The sequence below is a fragment of the Haliaeetus albicilla genome, chromosome 13 (assembly GCF_947461875.1).
Source record: "Haliaeetus albicilla chromosome 13, bHalAlb1.1, whole genome shotgun sequence".
Lineage (NCBI taxonomy): Eukaryota > Metazoa > Chordata > Aves > Accipitriformes > Accipitridae > Haliaeetus > Haliaeetus albicilla.
Window position 1 is genome coordinate 5,341,536 of NC_091495.1, and position 21,039 is coordinate 5,362,574.

General features: G+C 38.8%; 1 protein-coding gene across 2 annotated transcripts in view; it reads right to left on the reverse strand.

Moving 5' to 3' along the window:
- The window catches only part of ALK (ALK receptor tyrosine kinase), a 319,318-nt gene that overhangs the window by 96,616 nt on the left and 201,663 nt on the right, over positions 1-21,039 (reverse strand). For both annotated transcript variants that reach the window (XM_069799961.1, XM_069799960.1), the window contains exon 5: positions 13,053-13,180. In XM_069799961.1, coding sequence (XP_069656062.1) covers positions 13,053-13,180 — 128 coding nt within the window. The remainder of the gene's footprint in view (positions 1-13,052; positions 13,181-21,039) is intronic.

Sequence of the window (21,039 nt, forward strand, 5' to 3'; positions counted from 1 at the left end):
CAGTTTAGAACTGCACAAGAGGGACCTTTCTTTAAATCAAAGATGGAGATAAAAGGGTGTGTTTATGTACGGGAAATCATAGCAGCTTTTTTGCAGAATAGTATTTGAAATTATTAAAACACAATGCACATATAACCAAAAAAACTAGATACAATTGTCTGTTGAGAAAAAAATTTTGTTTTAAATTTTCCTAAAAAAGAAGAAACATTGATTATGCTAACGTAATGAAATAGAAATTCCCTGACATGACTCTTAATGGTATATCATGTCTAAGAAATCCTGTCAGTTGAAATTTGGGCTAGAACTCAATGATCTCCAGGAACTGGATTTGAAATGACTAACTCCTGAACATAACCCGATATCCTTGCAGAAGTATGATGAATTAAAGTTCAAGGCAAATGCTGCATGTAATATAGATCTTAACCTCATTTAGAAGCAATGTTGTTTAAGGCTTTATTAAGGGATTGAGTTACTGCTTCTGCTTAAACAGAAGTGACAGAGGCATTCACAAGGGTAATAAAAATAAACAAGATAATGCAAGAGAGGGAATTGCACCTACTAGTAAGGAGGTAACTGAAAAAATAATGTGGATCTCCTATTACCACTCTTTGGAAAGCAGCATAGGACAAAATGTCCAAATGCAACTCAATTTAAGTAGATTTTTCAAAAAGCCTTTTTTGAGGTCTCCCATAAAGGAATGTGGTCAACAACAACAACAACAAAAAAATCAAAGCTTTTACATATAAGTGATTTTGTGAGGATGCAGAGAAGCAATATGATCTACAGGGCTCCATTAGAAGGCTCTTGGCTGCAGCTCTGCTTCTACCAACAACCACATTTGACAAACCACTTCTGTATCTGAATGTTCTTCTGTGTGAAAGGACAGGTTTTGGTTTGTTTTTGGTTTTTTTTCCTTAGAAATATTCCTTCTTTTCTAGACCCTTTCATAAAGTACCTACAGAGGGTAAAAACCCAGGGCTGATTTCTGGTTTATAGCTTATACAGGTTTCCCAGAACAGCTGGTGGTTTTGTTTTTAGTGCAGAGAGGCTTCTAGGTCTGACTGGAAGCATCCTGTCAAAGCTGCACAAATGAAGCTTCTTTTGGTAATGCTGGTATTGTAAAGTATTCCTGGATAGCACTATTAATCTTGCACTCAACAGCCATTTAATTTTTTTCAGGGTTTATCCTAACAGACTCTGAATAAACTCCTGCAAAATAATTACTGTAAAATGATTTATCTAGCATGCTAACCAGTGAGCACTGAGGATGTTCAATAGAGAATACGTTTCTTAAAGATATCTTGCCTGACACTATTCATTCGAAAGTGAGGAATTGATGGGCAGACTTTATAGATTACAGGTATTAAAGCACCCACTGGCTTTAAAAGGATAGTTCTGTTAGAAATTCCAGGCTACAATTCTTCAAGCAAAGCATTGTCCCCTTTCTGACACTCTGATGATGCTATGATGCTAAAGGTGGAATGAATTGCCCTCTGAAGTGCCTCTTTTTCTCTCTGTTGACTACAGAGGGACCCTACAGACTAGCTTTGACATGATGCCTAACTTTCAGATAGCTGAAGTCACAAAAGATGAATACCACCTTGTCTAACTTCATACAACAAAGCATCTGAATGTCTGAACTAAATCTTGCCTAGGGAGATTGAATCCCATGATGTTGTGAATTAGATGACTGGTTTATTATACAGATTTTATTCCCTGACAGTTCACTTGAGGTCTAGACTGAGAATTGTGCCAAACTGCTTGGGAATTAGCTTTCCAAGTTGGAGTTCAGGATAATACTTTTTTTGTCTTCTATCCACTGAAAATATTTTCTGGCCTTTGTTCAAATGCTAAAAAAAGCAGCCAACATCAGCAGAATGTAGATTTGTTTAAAAAGAGGTCTCCTATACACTCTTAAGACAAAGAAATAAGAAGAAAGGGACAAGTCCTTTGCTTGGCTTTGTAAACTGGAAAAGAAACTGTCTTCATTTCATCTAATGCCTTTCCTATGCACTCTTTATGAACATTTGGCACTTAGTAAAACCCACACAAGTACAGCAAGATTCCTTAGGCAAACAGTGAAACTCTGCCATGACCGAGCTCTCTGCCTGAGTAACTTTCGGAATGAGTGCAATTTTCTAAAGAGGAGTCCCCAAAGACAGCACTCAATTATACCAACATGGTCGCAGCTTAGGCATTAACTAAAAACTCAAAGCTGACAGCAAGTCTACTCTTTCCTGTTTCATCAGTCAAATCCCTTGACTTGTTAGAGATGCACCAGTAAACTGCTGGTTATTGTTGCTGCCACAAATGTCCTGATTCTGTTCACTCATTACTTCTCTCTCATTTCTAGGATTGATGAAAGGGCTATTCAAAATTGTTTCCATTTCCTCACAACTAATTCCATCCCAGGTGTCAGCTAATCTAATGCTCACTCACTGTGGCCTGGCCAAAGGGCTTTGGTCATCTTTATCCATCTGTTGCCACTCACCTTTGTATTTCCACTTTGGAATTCACAATCTAATTTCTTTGTCCTTTGCTTGTACTCAGTGCACAGCACAGACCAGACTCACCTGTGAATACTGCTCTGATATGGTATAGCAATATGAATAAGTGGAAACAGTAATAAACTCCTCTGTAGCATTTACAGAACAGTATCACTGTGGGCTTGGAGTGTAGGAAGAGTAATTTTACACGACTGACTGCCATTTGGTGGCATCCTGCCCAGTCATGACACTTTGGTTTCATTTTGGCAATTACCCTAATTGTCCAGGAAAGGAATGCACTGTTTACCTGAAAAGTAAAAAAATAATATGAACCAGAGGGTGCTCTGACTGCTATTACACTTGAGAAAGACAACTGTAATGCATTACAGAGGCTGCTGATGTCTGGTACTGCTAGTAACAGAAGAAGCAAGTAGAAGCACATTTATTATAATTTAAGGGGAGCTACATGAAGTCACAAATTAGCCCACATTCTACAAATCAACAATTAAGACTACTTGCTACAATATAAACTTATAATGGAGTAATAATCGCCCTAAAGGTTTTGTGATGAGATGATATAGGCATGAATGTTTTATGACTAAAGGGAAAGAGGAGGAGCAGGCTTGTCCAAAGGAGAGAAATTGTCTGATTTCACTTGGCAGCAGATGGAGGTGCTTCAAAGATGAAATTAGAAGAAAACAGAAGACAAACACCATAAGCGTAGAAGACCACTGCAAAGCACTCTGTGCAAAGATGAGCAGGTCAAACATCTCTTGGAGTAGAACTTTTTTCCAACATATGATAGAAAAGGTTATTTTGCATTTCTCACTTGTCTTAATCAGTTGTAAGTTATATTTTTAGAAAATATACTTTGTACAAAATGTATTTTGCAATCCAATTTTTAAAAAATCAGTTTAACTTTATAGTAATATGTATCACTGCAAACACTAAGCGTTAGCTCCAACCTCCTTTACCTACAGTGAAAGAACAGCTAGAACTTAAACCTAACTCTTCTGTTGGCTGTGAAGAGCCCAGCAATAACAAGGAAACTAGTCCAAGTTTGAAGTTCCTATCAAACCTTGTTAGGCTCCTCCATTTTCAAAAGCTTTGATAAATATACTGTGACTGATCTTCAGCTGATACAAGTAGTCAAAGCTCCAACAGTTAATGGAATGATGTGCAGCGTGCTTTTTTACAGCTTTCACTAACAGAAGCTCCACCCAAGTAACTTCATAGTTACTCCCTTCCTTTACTTCAGGAAATAGCTCACATGCAGTAAATACTTCCGTTACTTTGCTGTCTAAGCCACTTGGCAATTTTTGTAGACAGGTGAGTCACTTTACTACTGTTTTGTTACTGATGTACAGTAAAAGTGCCTGATGAGTTAATACTGTTGTCAAAACTTTACACTTAGTGGTTCTGATCTTAAGAGTGATTGCTTTATTTTTGTTATGGTTTCATTAACATATGTTCATAAACACATGTACATACACTTTATTCCATGAGGTGCTATAAGAGTCAACAGTGACTTTCCATAAATCAATAGCAACGTTGATAATATTGCAGAAATATTGAAATTTCATCATTTCCATATTCATCTTTTTCTGTATTGTGTAACATGATGCTGGATTTACGCAGTTGTTGCTTACAGCTCTAAATGACGTCTTAAAAATCCAATACATACTTTAGGCTTAAGTGCATGGAATGTTCACTGCTGTAGTCTCCACAAAATCATTTATTCTAGATTGTGGCTCACACAAATCAACCAAAACAGCTTAGATCCCAGTATGCCACAACCTATCATCTCACATAACCAGACAGATGGCCTCTCAACCCTCAAAGTTTTCAGGTATAAAAATAGTTGCTTTGTTCATCTCTATTCACATCAAATGAAAAATCCACCACTGATACTATTTTTCAAACATGATAAGTCTCTCTGTAAGAGTTGACTAAATTATATTTCCTTGTAGATCTAAAAAACATTTCCAAACCTCTTATTTTGCTTACAAATTTGCTGGTAGTCCATCAATCATGTCCCATGAACAACAGACTTCAATCTGGAATTGGACCCAGAATCCAGCTGGCTCATTTAAGTGCTTGCAATCTCGCAGTTGTACAAAACTTCAGCACTTCAGCTGGCAATCATTTAAAGAAGGGGCGGGGGGGGAGTATTCTTAAAAATTTCTTTCATGTAATAAAACCTGACTGGTAATTTAAGATCCTGCCATCCATGTATGACTTCTGGATCAATATGCCTTACTAGCAGGGCTTTCAAAGGCTCAATTCATAAAAGCCCTGCATGCTTCATTTACGGAGGTACTCCAGAAAACTGCCTCCATGGAAGCACAGTGCACAGTCTGTCCCTTCTCATCCTCACAGGTGGAAGGCATGCCTCAGTGCAATTCAGTAACGATGGCATTTTTTTAAAACTCCTGGGGGACTATGGAGCATAGTTCCTATTAATTTGTGCTCCTAAGTCACTTGGCAGCTTTTGAAAGTTCCTCTTTCCCCACGTTTTTCATGACTTCAAAGTAAAAGAATCGCAACATACAGGTTTAATGATCCTGACCAAGACTCTGATGTGCAGCTACTGGTTGTGCGTTTCCAAACACAGCATAAAGAAGTCTAATTTGTTGAAAGGGCATGCACTCCTTTTCAGAAGACTTTGGTCCCCCGTTACAGATTCTTAAATTTTTCAGGGGAAAATTGGTGCATCAGGTTTAGTCAGTTGGCATTTCTATTTATGTCTTATGGATTTGATTTGGAATTACAAGGCTGAGGCTTTTTGCTTTCAGTTGTTCTATTGCAGAGCATCTACTTCACTGTATCCATCACTGCTGGCACCAATGTGCCACACCTCTCCCATACCAGATACAGTGCAGAATTATTACACAACGTCTGTGGTTTGGTGCAGCAATTGGTTTGCTAAGAAAGTTGGCAGCAGTAGACCATGCAGAAACAGAACAGCAGGACAAAGCAAGCAGGGCTCCCTGAGGCAGAAAGAGGAATGTTTTGGACAAGAAAAGGGAAGAGCTGAACAGTGTCTTTTAACAAGACTGGGGCAGAGTTGCAATGAGACCTCTCAGACACAGAAAACAAGCTAAACTTGAATACTTCAGAAGATAAGTCCTGAGGTACAGAAGTGCCCTGAGTCAAAATCTAAAGAACTCTCTACTATGGTAAAGAAAGAGGAGGAATTATACCTTTTCTCAATCTTGTATGTTTTGTACCACTGCAGAGCAGCGGTACCTCAGAATCCAGCATTGGTATGTATGACGCTTATGCAGGCTTTTAAAAAAAATAAGGTTCTTGCTGCTGACATCATTTCTTCATCTACTACCTGGAAGCACACACAGAAAATCTTTCCTTCTTGTCCCATCTTCCCATTCTTGTTCTTCATTTCCAAAAATTATTTTGCTCATCAGTGCCCCTCAGGCTCTTGTGAGTCATGCCAGAAAAAGGGACTAGCTTCCACCCGAACATCCCACATATTTATCTTTGCATTTGATAATTTTAATTGTTAATTGATTAATCCTTTCGCATTTCATTCAGTTTTCACAATTCACTGAATGTCCCTCAGTCTCACTTGGTTTCTTTTCCGGTTCAACAGATTATCCATCTAGTTAGTTCAGTCTGGTTGATTGAGTGGCTATCTGATTAAGTTTGATTGCTCTAGTTAATTAATTGGATTGTAAATATTTATTCCAGTCACTTTCTAACTGGTCAAACTCTTTAATCATTTCCACTATCTAGACCAATTATTCCTGCCTGATATCCTGTCATTTGTTTTCAGTGTTCCCGGTATATCGCCTTCTCTCTTTTCCTCATCTCTCCCTCTCTCATTTATTCTTTTGCTCACGCAGTCTGACTCCTATCCTTTTTGCTTGATCATCTCCCCTTCCTGTTCTGACTTTCTAAGCTTCCCTGCTGTCTCTCACCTCTTCTCAAAGACCACTGTAATTCTTCACAAACATGAATCAAGTTGCATAGCCAGGTCTTAACATCTTCAAACATCTGCCCTGCTTAAATCAAAAACCTTTCCTACAGCTAACAGGGAACTTCATGGATCTCTATAAAACAAAACTCAGAGCAAACTACCCCTGACTTTGTTTTAGCAAAATCAAGGTTCTGCATGCCCTTTGTTACAGGGTAGCAGTCTTTTGAAAATGTACAGCTTTATTATGGAGAGAAAAAGGGAGAGATAGACTACCATCTACTTACACAATGGAATCAGCTTGCATAAATCTTTGAATCTGGAGTAATACTGGTTTAAAATCATTCGGTCATCCATAAATCATCATTGTCCTCCCCATTTCTCAAGTGATAATAGTGAATCCTATGATTGTTTCAATAAATCCAAGCAGTTAAAACATCACAAGAACTAAGTGGCAGCAATTAATAGTAATAAAAATAAGTTCAATTTGGGGAAAGCAGATTACAGAGTTCATTTTCTTTCACTGAATCAATGGCTCCCCTGTTGAAATAAGCCTTAATTAAGGGAGAAGGTCAGGATAAAAATCATATACAGCATTAAAAAGATAATGTATTGGCCAATTCTTCAAGGTGTTAAAAAGTACTTAAGACCCACAACTGCCAACATTTGCAGGAGAACTGAGGGATCTCCAGTGTCTCTCAAGCAGTTTCCAGTACCTCTTACGAGCAGGCCCTTGTCGTGATTATTAAAGCTTTGGATTTTAAAGGCCGAGATTTCTCAATTCTGTTTCTTAACCCAAATCACCTAACCTTTTTTGAATTACAGTAGATGAGCCTGCCTACTCTGGTGAGACAGTAACTTTGTCTAAGAAATACCCACATTCAGTCCTGCTGTGACAGATTCCAGCCTTTCCACCTTCTGTATGAATACATCAATTTTAAAAACCAGGTTTATGAGCATTATTACACCATCTAAACCATTTCTTTATACATCCCTCCTCATATCTCAAAAAACCAACCATCAGTTGATTACCAAATAGAACAACAGAACACTAGGTCCCATTCACCAACATACTGGCATGATAAACCTATGAAAACCAAATGCTCTAGATATTCAGGTTCATTCCCCCACCCCCCGCTTTGGTGAGTACACTAATGTTCTAAATAGGTTATTTAACATAACCATCACTGTCTAAATTTGGCTCCACAAGAAGTAGGTGTTCACAGTCAGCAACTGAAACGCATAATCACTAATTCATTACTGTAAGAAGCCACTCTACCACTAACTGAGTTACTGTGCCTTTTCTAGCAACAATATTAAGACTAAATTTGCTTAATTTTTTATTCCTAGCATTACTGTAACTTAATTTTAAAAAGATAAAAATGACAAATGAAAACAAAGATAAGCCCCATAACAAGTGCATTAAATTTATTTTTCTTAAATGGGCACAAACCACAAGTGAAATAATTTTCACTTTGGAATTACCTTAAAATGACTTAACTTCACTACAGCCACCACACTCATCTGTAAAACAGTTTTTTCTCCAACACAAGATGCCTACAGAATTAAAACACTAGCAGGTTAGAGATGGTTTTTGGCACACAACCTGAAGTCAGAATAATCAGTCATACCTCAGGAGGGGAGCAGACGTGAATGGGGAGGAAGGTGGTTGCCAAAGCATTTGGAGGCAAATATTCTTAAAATAGTAAGGCTTCTCCAAATGCCTACTTAGTGAAATTAGATCCACGGGAAAACCAGCTCAGTGGAACTGTATAAATAGCACAGGCCACTCCAAGGAAAATGCAGCCGATCTGCCTAATTTTATTATTTTTTTTTAAATGAAGGATACTCAGAACTTAATCCAAACACACTGAATAATTCCCATTGACTTCAATTAACTCTGGATCTATCCTCTGGCTTGGTAAGCTCCTTAACCATGGCATTAATGCCAAAGGAAATTCTCCAGCTTCATTTACACAAAAATGACCTGGATAGGACAAGTATTATGGTAAATCCTGGTCCTAAACCTCAAATAGAGACAAATACTTCTGAAATTTAAGACTACTCTTTTTTTTTCTTTTCTTTTTTTTTCTTTTCTTTTTTTTTTTTAAATCATGTCTGTTTTTCAGTTTTATAACAATGGCACAATACTGACTGTGCTTATTATTCTGTTCACCTGTTGCCCTGAATTTCTGGACAGTGATGGATCTCCAGACCACGTAAGATGACATGGCTGATTACACTGAAAGTACATGTCTTCTCTCCACTGTCCCATAATTACAACTAAGCAAATAATTAATAAAAAAAAAAATTGACACAATTAAGTTAGTTTCTTCATAAATATTCTGTAAACATCTTACAATTTTGCTCAAGTGAAACTTACTTAAAAGTTATACAAAATTTTTTATGAATTAATTATTAACATCTAAATTAGCTGTAAGTGTGTCATGTGGGACTTCAATTAGAAACCCCTGTTTAAATTCTTTACAGTGATAACAATCACTGGAACAACCTCCCCAGGGACGTGGTGGAGTCCCCATCACTGGAGGTTTTCAAGATGCAGCTGGTCAGGGTGCTAGATAATCTCACCTAGGCTCCCTTTTCCATGAAAGGTTGGACCAGATGATCTTTTGAGGTCCCTTCCAACCTGGGCTGTTCTACGATTCTATCAGATACACTGATACTATTTCAGTTCTTGGTTTGGAAGAGGTTAACTTTTCCAGGCAATTTTCCAGTAGGAAGCATCAAGAACTCATTTTGAAAAGGGGCTCACTGGTATTTCATTAAGTTCAGTTAACCACAACATCCTGTCAGCAAATTAATTTATAAGACAAACTGCAGAAAGTGAGCATACGTGGGAAAACTGAGATGATACATATTCAGGTTTTGTCTGAATACACAAAACCATCATTTTGGTAATGATTCAGATACATAAGTAATCCTGTTTGGAGAAAGCCCTTATTGATTTCCTGCAGTTGATTCATAAATCTGTTGCTAGACTATTTATCAAACAGAATCATGAAAAATACTATCTGGCAGTTGCTCATATTTCTTCATACATCTTGCAAATCCATATTCTTACTCTTCCCTCACTACCTCTTTTTCCAGTAAAAGCACCTTCAGGTCTTCAAAATTTTTCCTTTCTTGAGAGATGCTCTGCTTTGGATCAAAGATTTTGCTTTTAGTACAGCCTTAACTTCGACTTTCAGAAATCTGCATAGGTATTATAACCATGAGATCATTACAGAACTAACTACTTACCAGTTCTGAAGGTAATGAGTGTATTTCTGTGTACTTTCAGTATCTACTGAAAAAAGTTATTGCTGAGTGGACAGAAGCATTAACTTAATCAACAACACACAGTCTCTCCCCTCTCCAAAATAAATGTTTTTTATGTTGCTTACTGAGCTTGAAAACTTGAAAGCTAAGTGCTTCCTCTTGGACAGGCTGACTGTCTGAAATAACTGCTTTTAACAGCCTCGGAGCATCATTAAACCTTTAACACATTTTAAAAGCATTTGATCTCCATGCCCCTTACTTAAAAAGTTACTTAGAATTGGTAAATCGAACACTGCTAAGTAAAACAATGTCTTATCATTTACTTGTGCTTACTATTAAGTACTTTAATTAAGACTTTTGGAAATAAGTTAGCAAATTAATTAATTTACAACTGCAATAAAAAATCAGTAAGAAACCCATTAAATATCATTAATAAGTCAATACATTACTTAGGAAATGAACTCTATTTTTATTACTAGAAATTACCATCAACTATAAAATGCCACCATACCAATTACTTTACTTGTAGAAGGAACAAATTCTTAAATGACATTATTAAATTAATATATTACTTCTATGCAATTTGTAGGGTTTTTTTGCTTTGGATACTGCACTTATTTAAATAGTAAGTTGTAAGATAGAAAATTAGACAATCAATAGTTTAGGTTTTACACACTGACAAACACAATCTGCTTCACATTTAAGACAGCAATTGAAAGTCAACTGGCTGTAGGATGATGAGCAATGCTACCTTTTAACTGTCCTGATCCAAAACCTATAGAAATCCAAGCAGCCTTTCTATTGACTGTAGGGGCTTTCTGACTGGAATTTAATCCTATGGTTCAGGAAAACTTTCTGTGAAAAAAAAAAAAAAGCACTTAGCACATGTCAAGTGCTAAAAAGCCCTTGAAGAATTAAAGCCAGAGGATGGAGTACAGAAGAACAGTGGTGATGAACTACAGCAATGATAAGAGATGCACCAAATACAGTTTTGGCCAATCCTGAGCATTTAAAAAAAACCCAACCAAACCACACACACACCCCCCAACCCAAAACCAAATGAAACCCCTCAATCTGTAAGGGCTTTCCTTTTTTCTATCAAGCCAAGCCAATCAAGACTGATTATATGATGGGAATTGGGAAATGTGAAGATATTTCAAGTGACAAATCACTTTGATTTTCCAATCTGCTGCACTGTTGAATGAAAATAGGGAAAGGTGGAGCACAATTAAGACATTGCAATGATAGAGTTGTGCTTCCACTCAACAATTTTTAGCTACATGGGATATGAATCTAGAATTTTTAAATTTAGATTTTTTTTTAAAAAATGAGAATTTTATCAGTATCTGAATTTATTTTTTTTAATTCCCCATTCAATCCCAAATAGGCTGTTATTTGTTCAGTTCAAATGCAGTAAAAATCCCATCTTTTCCATGATTAAAGAAACTAAAAAAATGGATTTCCCAATGCTTAAAAGCAAATCCCAACCTCAAACTTCCAGTTTCTTCAAGCCCCTTTTGGCATCTAATTTAGATCCAAACCTGCACCCACCTACGGAAATGGTAGCCTAATTTCCTAAGATTGTCTATGCACCTTAATTTACTTTTAAATTATGTATATGGCCTTCAAAAGGCTTAGAAAAATTAGGCCGAAGGCTTGTTACTGTTTTTCAGATGTTTCTTTCCCAAATTCACCCAGGTTTTAGGTGCTTCAGTGACATTAAAGTATCCAAGTAGCTAAGCTGCCCAAAGGCTTCTAACAGCTGCAGAAGAATTAGATTTAGATTAATCTTTTCTTATTGCTTTCCCTATTTTCTCCAAGCCTAAGGTGCCACTCTCAGCTGCTCATCATCACCTTCCTTCTTGTAAAAGGACACAGTACCACATCTTCAGCTGTGTGCATAGATCTTAGCAGTTTCAACCAACTGAAAAAAGAACAAGTGGTTTTATTCCCTGGTGGTATTATTCATACACCGTGCCCTGTAAGCAGAGCAGGGGAGTAGCCAGTTGCTACAAATCTGTAGACAAAATGGAAGATTTGTTCCTTCTTTTGCTCACAATATATCTTAATAGCCTCAGCAGCTGACATCTGTCATCTGCAGAACAGTGCCCAGTATTGGTATGAGCTCACTCAGCCAACATTATCTTTTCACTCAGCTGACTGTCACCTAGAGCTCTCCTTCAAGCACTCCCAAGAGAATTCATGTACCTTCATGGGAGCTGAATATCTCCCATTGTCTGTCATAAAATTTGTTGCAATGAATTCCCAAAGCACTGTGGATCCGAATGACTTCTGTCCAGTTCACTTTTGTTTTGGGGAGCTGAAATACTGTCTTTTCAGCCTTAGAGAGATACCAAGATGCATTCAGTACATCAGCGGCAGAACAGGTGCTTTCTGTCTGAACATGCCTTGCACTTTCAGCACAATGTCAGGCTGTTCCTTGTTGGAGCTTAGAGATCACCTTTATGTACGGACAGTGCAATAAACCCCTTAATACAATTGGCCTTTGCTGAGAGCAATGCAAATAACCAAAACAATGTATATCCTCCAGCAGATTTCCCTGTTCCAGACAGGCTGAAAAGAAGGACATGCAGCTCAACTTAGCAGTACTCCAAATAAATAAAATGGACAAAAGGTAATGTGTTAAGTGCTATAAGTAACAATATTCTTCACTGACATGCCAACTAAAGATTTCAGTATGATTCACAAGCTCCATAAAGGTGGTAGAAGTAAAATGCAGCTGCTTCTGGCATGGAGCACTAAATTTACATACTTGAATTGATAACAGAGCTTGTATTTAAAAAAGTAACCCCCATTAAGGTTGCCCGTTATTAAAATTCCATGCACTGCACTGAGCTATTAGGGGTTACTCAGCAATAACTGCTTTGGAACATTGCCAAAACCCATATTTTTATTAGAATCAAGTTTTCCACAGTTGTTTAAAAAAACAACCCTGAAATTTGTTACCAGGAACATTAAGAAGATGGCTTGCAAGCTATCTGTCTAGGAACCACTCATCTGTTCTACTTTTTGCTTCAGAAAGTGAAGCTGTCAGGATAGGCATCTGGCAAGCCAGGATGAATACTGCTTTGGTTCTCCCAAAATGAAATTTTCCTAGAAATTCTTTCCAAAGGGAAAAAAAACCCCAAACTTGTTTACTTCAAGAAGTTAAAAACTTTTAAGGCAACATTAAAAAAATTCTTCCCTGGAAAGGACCCTATTTTTTTTATTTAAATGATTCATTTGACAAGAAGCTTTCATTCTGTGAAGGTTCTGTAACAGTCCCAAATCATGCTCCTCTCTAAAAAGGCATCAAAAGACTATGAGCTAGAAGCAATAAAATACTCTCTTACCTGTACTGCAGTTCTTCATCGCAAAGGAATCCACAGCCGCTACGCTCTTGTTCCCATTAGCAACATACTCCAGTGAGATCCGAAATGGTTTCTCTAGATGTCCAACTCTCCTTTGAAGCAACACCCATCTGGTCCCATCATACAGCGAGAGGAGAGAACAAAGGAGAAGAGTGGTAAGAAAGGCTACTTTACAAGGACCAAATCCCCCAAAGCAGCAGCTCCATGTGTGGCTAGTCATACTGTGCCTCCTACTCCAGCCCTCACTCTCCTCACGGTGCCCCATGGTCAGGGCCTTTCCCTCTCATGGATTTTGCAAAAGCAAGCTTCTAAGCACCAAGTTTTCCACCCAGCTAAGATGCGGAAAACCCAGCTAAATAGTAGCTTATTGTTCTCTTCTGTCACACTTCTGTGCTCCCAGATTTCTCACAGATGCCTGCCTGCTGTTTGAAAGAAGCCTAACTTTCTTTGCAAAGCAAGCTGTGAAAGCTGTAGTGCACATGCACACCCCCTCTGAATATCACTCCTCCTGCTTCTCACCGGCTAAGTCTCTTAGTCACTCAGGCAATAAGCCAGTCTCCAGGGTTTGCACAATAGCTGTAATTCCCAGCACAGCGTTGCTGGTTGAGGTAACGCTTTGCTTCTAAATGCGGCTAGCTGGAACGTCTACACGTGCATGAAGCACTACAACTAAAACATGCCATTTCTCCTCCTCACATTTCCTCCTCGCCCCATCTCCCAAATAAACAAACAAAAAGTCCCACCAAGTAAATCAAAGAACTAAGGAACTGGATTAGCAGCCCTGGAGACTAACATCCACGCTCCAAGAGTGTTTCAACTTAGTCTGCTTGTTGCCAAGAGTAAATGAGAGAAAAAAGCCTGTATGAGCTTCACTTACTCTCTGAGATGCTTGAAGACATAAAGGCCTGGCTGTCTTTAATATCTACCTTCTCCCCTCTGATCAGCTGGGTCTTCTGCTCCACCTGAAACACCTTGCCAGGCAGCACAAGAACTACTCCTAGACCCTCAGCTCTTACATGTCACCCTCTGATTTAACTTTCAAATGTGTGGTGTCCAGTGAGACATGTCTAAAGGTAGGCAGTAAAAATGTAAGTATCTGTCTCTTCCCCAATATACTGGAATTCTGATCTGCAAGGAAAACTTTAAGGAATAAAATATTTGCATGGTAACATGCTCTGGCCCATTTCACCTTTTATCCTTGGGCACAGGCTGCCAGTAAAACCACTTATTGACAACATTTGCGAAGGGCTGCTTCCCAAGAGCTGTGTATTGCTTCAGCAGCAATACAGAGCCCATCACCTATTTCACCCCAGTTTATTCAGTGCCTGCTCGCTAACCATAAACATGATCAGAGATGAGAGATTCTGTAAAGCCACTCAATCACTACTAATCCACTTTTTCACATTTCTGTTACAGGAAAAAATGCAACAGCAAGGGAAAAAAGATCTCTTTGTAGCATACCGTAACTGGTCAGCTGGAGCCAAACACGACAACAGGGGTCTAATAAAGCCTATTAGGAAATCTTCTTTACAGCTCCAGCTGCAATTTTTAGGAGACGAGAATAAAAACTTATTGTGTTTCCTTAAGTTGCTTTCAAACACCAATATTAAGCATTTTTGAGGAAGACTGTAACTATTTCTAGTTGACATAACGGGTCAGGGAAAACAGATTTTTCATTGTTCTTACAAAAATGTTTCCTCATCAAGTACCCCCATCGCCCCCCAGTGTATGGGTTTGTGCTTGTACATAGGCTGTGCACAAGAACACATTTTTCTTGGGGAAGGGAACCCACTGGAACCGATGTTCTGAACAAAAGAAACTACACAGTTTATCTGGCATCCATAACAAGAACTTCTTTCGCTGAAGTACACCAAAATTTGGATGTTATCAAGTTAAGACATACTTCTGAAAGGAAATATAACATATGTGTATGACATTTGCACCAACCAGCCATCACTTGTGCCTGCTACAAGCATGGATCAATCCCAGATTGCAGACCCTGTACTGCTACCAGCTAGGAGCCTTTTCTTTGCTCCAGAGGCAGATACACTGTTTATCTCATCAGGGACACAATGGTGTCATTATGCTCCGCTGAACTGGACAAAAATCCCAGCAGGTAAGGAAGCTGCCAAAAGGTACGTTAAGGACCTAAAGAAAAGTCCTAAGCAAGGGCTGCATAAAGACCCTGCCGACAACTAACGCAGTTCAAATTGCAACTCAGAAGAGCAAACGCTGCTTTTTAATGATTTACTAGGTTTCTTCCTCCCTCCTTTTCCAGCAAGAAGATTGAAACTAGACTAAGTTTCACCTTTTGTTTACAGTTACTTTCATTTCCACACCTCATTTTCTGACTTCTGTGCTCGAGGTTCCTGCTTGAGAAGGGGATGTTGGCATCCTCATTCCTTTTCTACCCCCACCCCCCAATAGATAAATCTGCTTTTACTGAAATTAAATAAAATAAAAGCATTGAGAATATTTTAAATGCCTAGCTTCTGTGTGCATAATTTTTTTGATGTCATCTCAAGTTAGGTATATTATAGGGATTAGAGGATACGAATTTCCCTACAAATAGAGTAAAAAACCACCCTAGATTTAATTTGGGTTATGAAATACAGAAGCATCTGTATGTCATGAAAATCGTTCTCCTCAGCTTCAGAAGACTGATGGATTTTAATTCCAAGTACGCAGTGGCTCTCAACAATGATTTCCCTTTCTGTACTACTGCTAAGCCTCTGGATAAATGTGCCAGAAGTTTTAGGAATTGCTTTTCTGAGTTACTGGTGCAATAACTTTAGTTTGAAATTCTCAGACCTCTCATAGTTTACCACAGAAACTTTATTAACTCCCAGAGCTGTTGCCAAGCAGGTATTTTATATCACTGCAGTGCAAGACTGGAAAAGGCAGACTCACTCAAGTCCAGATTCATTACAAAATATATTCATATTTTGTGGTACAAACTCCTACAATAGGTTGTCTGAGATTCAAAGAAGATTCATGTGAAAAGAAATCCCAAGTATCAGCCTCCTTCTTCAGAGACACGAAAATAAATGAGCTAAAGATGACATTAACTGGTGGATTTATCAGAGACACTAAAAATAGCTACTGGGTCAGTAGAGAGACCTGCAGGCAAATTTGGATGGGACTCGATTCTGCTGTCATTCTATAGCAGAACAGGGATTCTGATCTCTAGACCTTTCCATACAACACCTTGTATTTAACAGACCCATACTCATTTGCAGATCCTGTACTACAGGCTGCCTGGCAGCAGCAAGATTTACTTCAGCATAACTGATATGCATTAGATGTTAATTAGTAGTAGCTTTATTAAATTTCTATTAGTGGCCTATATGTTACAAATCTAATTTTAGAAAGCATTTTAGCAAGGTAACAGAAAAGCTACTTCGGTCATCTTTTGAGATAGACAGGGAAATTTCACATGTGGAACCTCTTCGTGCTGAAATCATGCTTAACCAACCTGATTAGCTTTCTATGCTGAGATGATTGGCTTGGTGGATGAGGGAAGCAGAGGATGTTGCTTACCTTTAGTAAGGTTTTCAATGCTGTCTCCCATCCCATCTTCACTGACAAACTGATGGAAGTACAGACTATGTAAGTGGACAGTGAGGTGGACTGAAAACTGGCTGAACTGTCAGGCTTAGGGGGTTATCATCAGTGGTACAAAGTCCAGCTGGAGGCCAGTCACTAGTGGTATACCCCTGGGCCAGTAGTGTTTTCTACCTTCATTAATGACCTGGATAATGGGACAGGCTGCACCATCAGCAAGTTTCCAGCCAAACTGGGAGGAGTGGTTGATGCAAAGGATGGTTGGGCTGCCAGAGAGGGGCCTTGACAGGCCAACAGGAACCTCAAGAAGTTCAACAAATGGAAATGCAAAGTGCTGCCTCTGGGGAGGAACAACCCCATGCACCACCACAGGCTTTGCAGAAGATGACTTGTGGGTCCTGGTGGACAAAATGTTCAACATAAGCTAGCAACGTGTCCTCAATGACAAGGAAGGCCAATAGCTTCCTGGGCTGCACTGGGAACAGCAGATCAAAGGGGTGATTCTTCCCCTCTATTCAGCACTGAAGCGACACATCTGGAGTGCTGGGTCCAGTGCTGGACTTTCCAGCACAAGGAAGACATGAACTTACTGAAGTGAGTCCAGCAAACAGCCGCAGAGCTGATTAAGGGACTAGAGCATCCAACATACAAGAAGAGGCTGAGAAAAGTGGGATTGTTTAGCTTGGAGAAGAGAAGGTTCAGGAAGGATCTTACAAATGTTTATATGGTATGGGAAGATGGAGAGAAGACAGACTCAGACAGTGGTATCCAACAAAAGGACAACAGGCAAGCACAAGGCACATTTGCTTGGATTGAAAGACAAGAAATTCCATTTAAACACAAGAGAAAACTTGCTTACTTCTAAGGGTGACTGAACACTAGAACAAGTTGCCCAGAAATCTTACAGAGTCTTTGTCCTTGGAGATATTCAAAACCTGACTGGATATGGCTCTGGGTAACCTGCTCTAGCTCACCCTACATCAAGGAGGGAAGTTGGACTGGTCAATCTCAGAGGTTCCTTCCAACCTCAACCATTCTGCAATTCTGTGAAACTTGGGTCCCAACAGCAAATTACAGCAGATAACAGATTGCTCCTGTTATCCTCTGCATAACCTCCAAGCACTCTACTGAGTGATGAATCAGACCAGTAAGCTGACAACTGCAAGGACAAGGGCATCTGTTATGGTGCACATAGCTATCATCTCCGCACAGCCTTCAACATCAAAACCTATTTTTACCATAACATTGGCCATAATAACCATGATGATGTCTCTAGATACTGCCTCAAGCAATAAGAAAGACCATAGTTTAACATCTTAGTTTAATTCTTTATGCTGTAAAGCAACACAATATTGTATTGTTTAGGCACTGCTCAGTGTCTCGACACAGCAGGCCAGATCCACCCAACAGGACCTTCACTGAAGTTAGAGTAAGAAAGAAGTTGGCTCAGTTATCTAGAATCTGCAATATATATAGATTTAGACAGAAACTAATAACACTGTGGTCTTCAGTGACAGAGTAGGTCAAAATCCTAGATCCAAATATTTTCAGAGTTCAGACAAGTTCAGACCAGGATATATTATCTAGAGAGAATTTGTTGCTTAAAGAAAGCCTGGGCAACACCCAGAGTTTCTCTGACGAGGCTGTATTGCTTCTCTCCAAAACAGAAAATGCTGCTGACAGAACCTGAACATAGTACAAGGGCTGAATTTTCAAATGACCTTCTGTATACTCATTCACGCTCCTTAACGTGAAGGTATGCTAGAAACCACCTTGGGACTCACAGCCGTGCAAGGGTTAGATGTTAGATCCCAAACAAGACAAAGTACTTCTCTGTAAGCTAACCTTTCTTAAACCTCCCATCCATGACTCAAGTTTGCCAGGTACCAGCTTTTGCTCCCACACTTCTATTTCACATGTAGTTACCCAGTTTCAGAAGCCATAAACCAGATTTCATGGAAACTTAATTTCTAAGAGATACTTATAATTTAGACACTCTTCAGTTGTTCACACAGCATGTAGCTTCAGGAGGAACACATTCCTGATTAATTCCAATCAATACACTAATGCTTTAGATGCCATTTTGCATGCTCCTCTGGGTAATGCCAGCAGTGATTAATTGCAAGTACAAGTCAGGATGCTCTCTTAGAGGTGAATTGAAAAAAAAAAAAAAAAAAAAGGAAAAAGTGCTAGAACTCTCAAGTAAAATCTCGAGCCAGAACACTTGAATCCTGCATTTGCCTGTCTTCGTGGATAAATGATTTTGAATCCAATTAACACACACGTACTCACTGGGTGCTCTTTCATCCTGCTAAAGAGGGGTTTCAAAATGCTTGATTCCAGCAAGCTTTGGGACTTCGGTCTTGACATCCCACATATAGCAACCATCTTTGTGACCAATCCCCAGACATCCATCTACATCTGGAAGGTAGAATTAACCTCCGTGTCATCAGCTAGCCTGACACCTGTGTTGCCACCTATTGTCTTCAGTACAGTGCACTGTCGGTTTGCACCAGCCTCTAGCCGTAAGTTAAGTTTCACCCAGAACACTATTCCAGCATGGCTCTGATCAAGCCACTGCTTTCTCACTTTTAGAGGCCAATTTGAAAGCAGAAGTCTTCAACGTACAAGAAGAATATGGAAACAATTAGCAAAAACCAAAGAACCGACCCTTAAATCCTATTGCCTTATTATATATATAGTAAATGGAGGCTAAAGGCACTTGAACTGTGGTGTGGGAAACGAAGAGCTGCATGGCCCCTCCTGGGTCACGATTCAGCTTGTGTGCTCCCAGGAGCTATTAATAGGAGGTTGAAGGAAGACAAGAACTTTGAACTATCCCTTCTCCTTAAGAAAAAAGCTCTCTGAATTCAAGCTGTGTTTTGCTCTCTCATCTCCACTCTCCACAGAAAAAAATTGTGGAATTTAACAGACTCCTCATACCTAAGTTGAGTTACAGTGTGATTTTATTTCTCCAGGTCCAGGCTCTCTCATCTACAATGCTCCTATTGTTACTAACACTTATCATGGTATGCCTGGGAGGAAAATGCAATGTGTCTCAGCAAGGACTTAGTTTTACCTCTTTGGTAAAAGGTTCAGTGAACTTTTGGGAATTACAAAATTAAATAGCAATAACAGCAGCTGCATCAGAGTATTTCACATCAAAACCCACCTGCGGCATGATAAAGGTACTGAAAAAATTAGGTGATTTTTGAGAATGAAACTTGTTAAGGGCAGAATTAAAAATTATCAGTAGGAGTCCAAAAGAGAATTTTCCCCCTTTACTAGATGAATTGGTGAAAGAACATAAATTTCTCTATCCTGCATGCCATTCCATAATTATAGAGGAGTTTATAACAGGTTTTAATCTTGCCTCCATACTGCTCCAGACTTTCTTTTGCTTCGGCAATTAAATGGGCACTGCACAAAGGAAGAACCAGACTAGACCTTTTCAGGCTGCAGCAAACAGAAAATTAAAAAATGTTTTCAGGAAGATGCCAATACAATTCTAAGAGACAGAAGGAGAAAAAAATAAAATGACCCATAGGAGGGTGCATGAACTCTTTTCTCATTAGATCAAACAATACAATACACTGTCTTGTAATTACTTTTAATTATTAATTTTAAATTAATTTCAGTCTACTTATCTTAAAATTACTTAAAAGACATCAGGGCCTGAATTTGATGCATGATGATATAGTCTTGAAAAGGATCTACTTTCTAAAATAGCAACAAATAAAGTTACTGTATACTAATGCAAGAGATTATTTAACATTAAAGGAGATAATTCCTGATGTGCAATGCAGAAAGTGTGCAGCACAAACTCTTCAGCTCACAGATCATTCTACTTAATAAGAGAAAGAAAAAAGGTATACATTTTCCTCTATTGATTTAATGCCAGTTGTCTTTCTACCCTTTTCTATGGCCTTTTGCATAAGCAAGATGTAACTGTTAGTGATAGGTTAAATACAGTTAAGACCTTTATTAGTGTCACTGGATCAGACCTTTAACATCCTGTGACTGGTTCCAAGAATGCTTCCCTGCCCTTCCCTCAAAATGCCTTTAGAAGATGGTTTCACAAAAGTTTTGCCATAAAAAAGATTAAATAATTGTAATGATTTTCTTTCCTTTTACTCTTTTAATGCTTTTAAGATAAAACTAATAACCCCACTCCCTCCCTCCCCCAAGAAAATGCTGCATAATTCTGCTAGGTTTGACCGCTGAGTCAGACACAGTGTGTAATTATGTTGCCTAGAACAGGAAACCAACAAGATTTTGCCTCCAGACTGCAATGATATTGCCTCACCTGTACTGGGAAGGAAGCTAACTCTACCCTCCTTTTAGGACTGCAATGCTGGGCTCTTTTGTACAGCTGCTCTCCTGAGAATTGTACAACCAGGGAGAT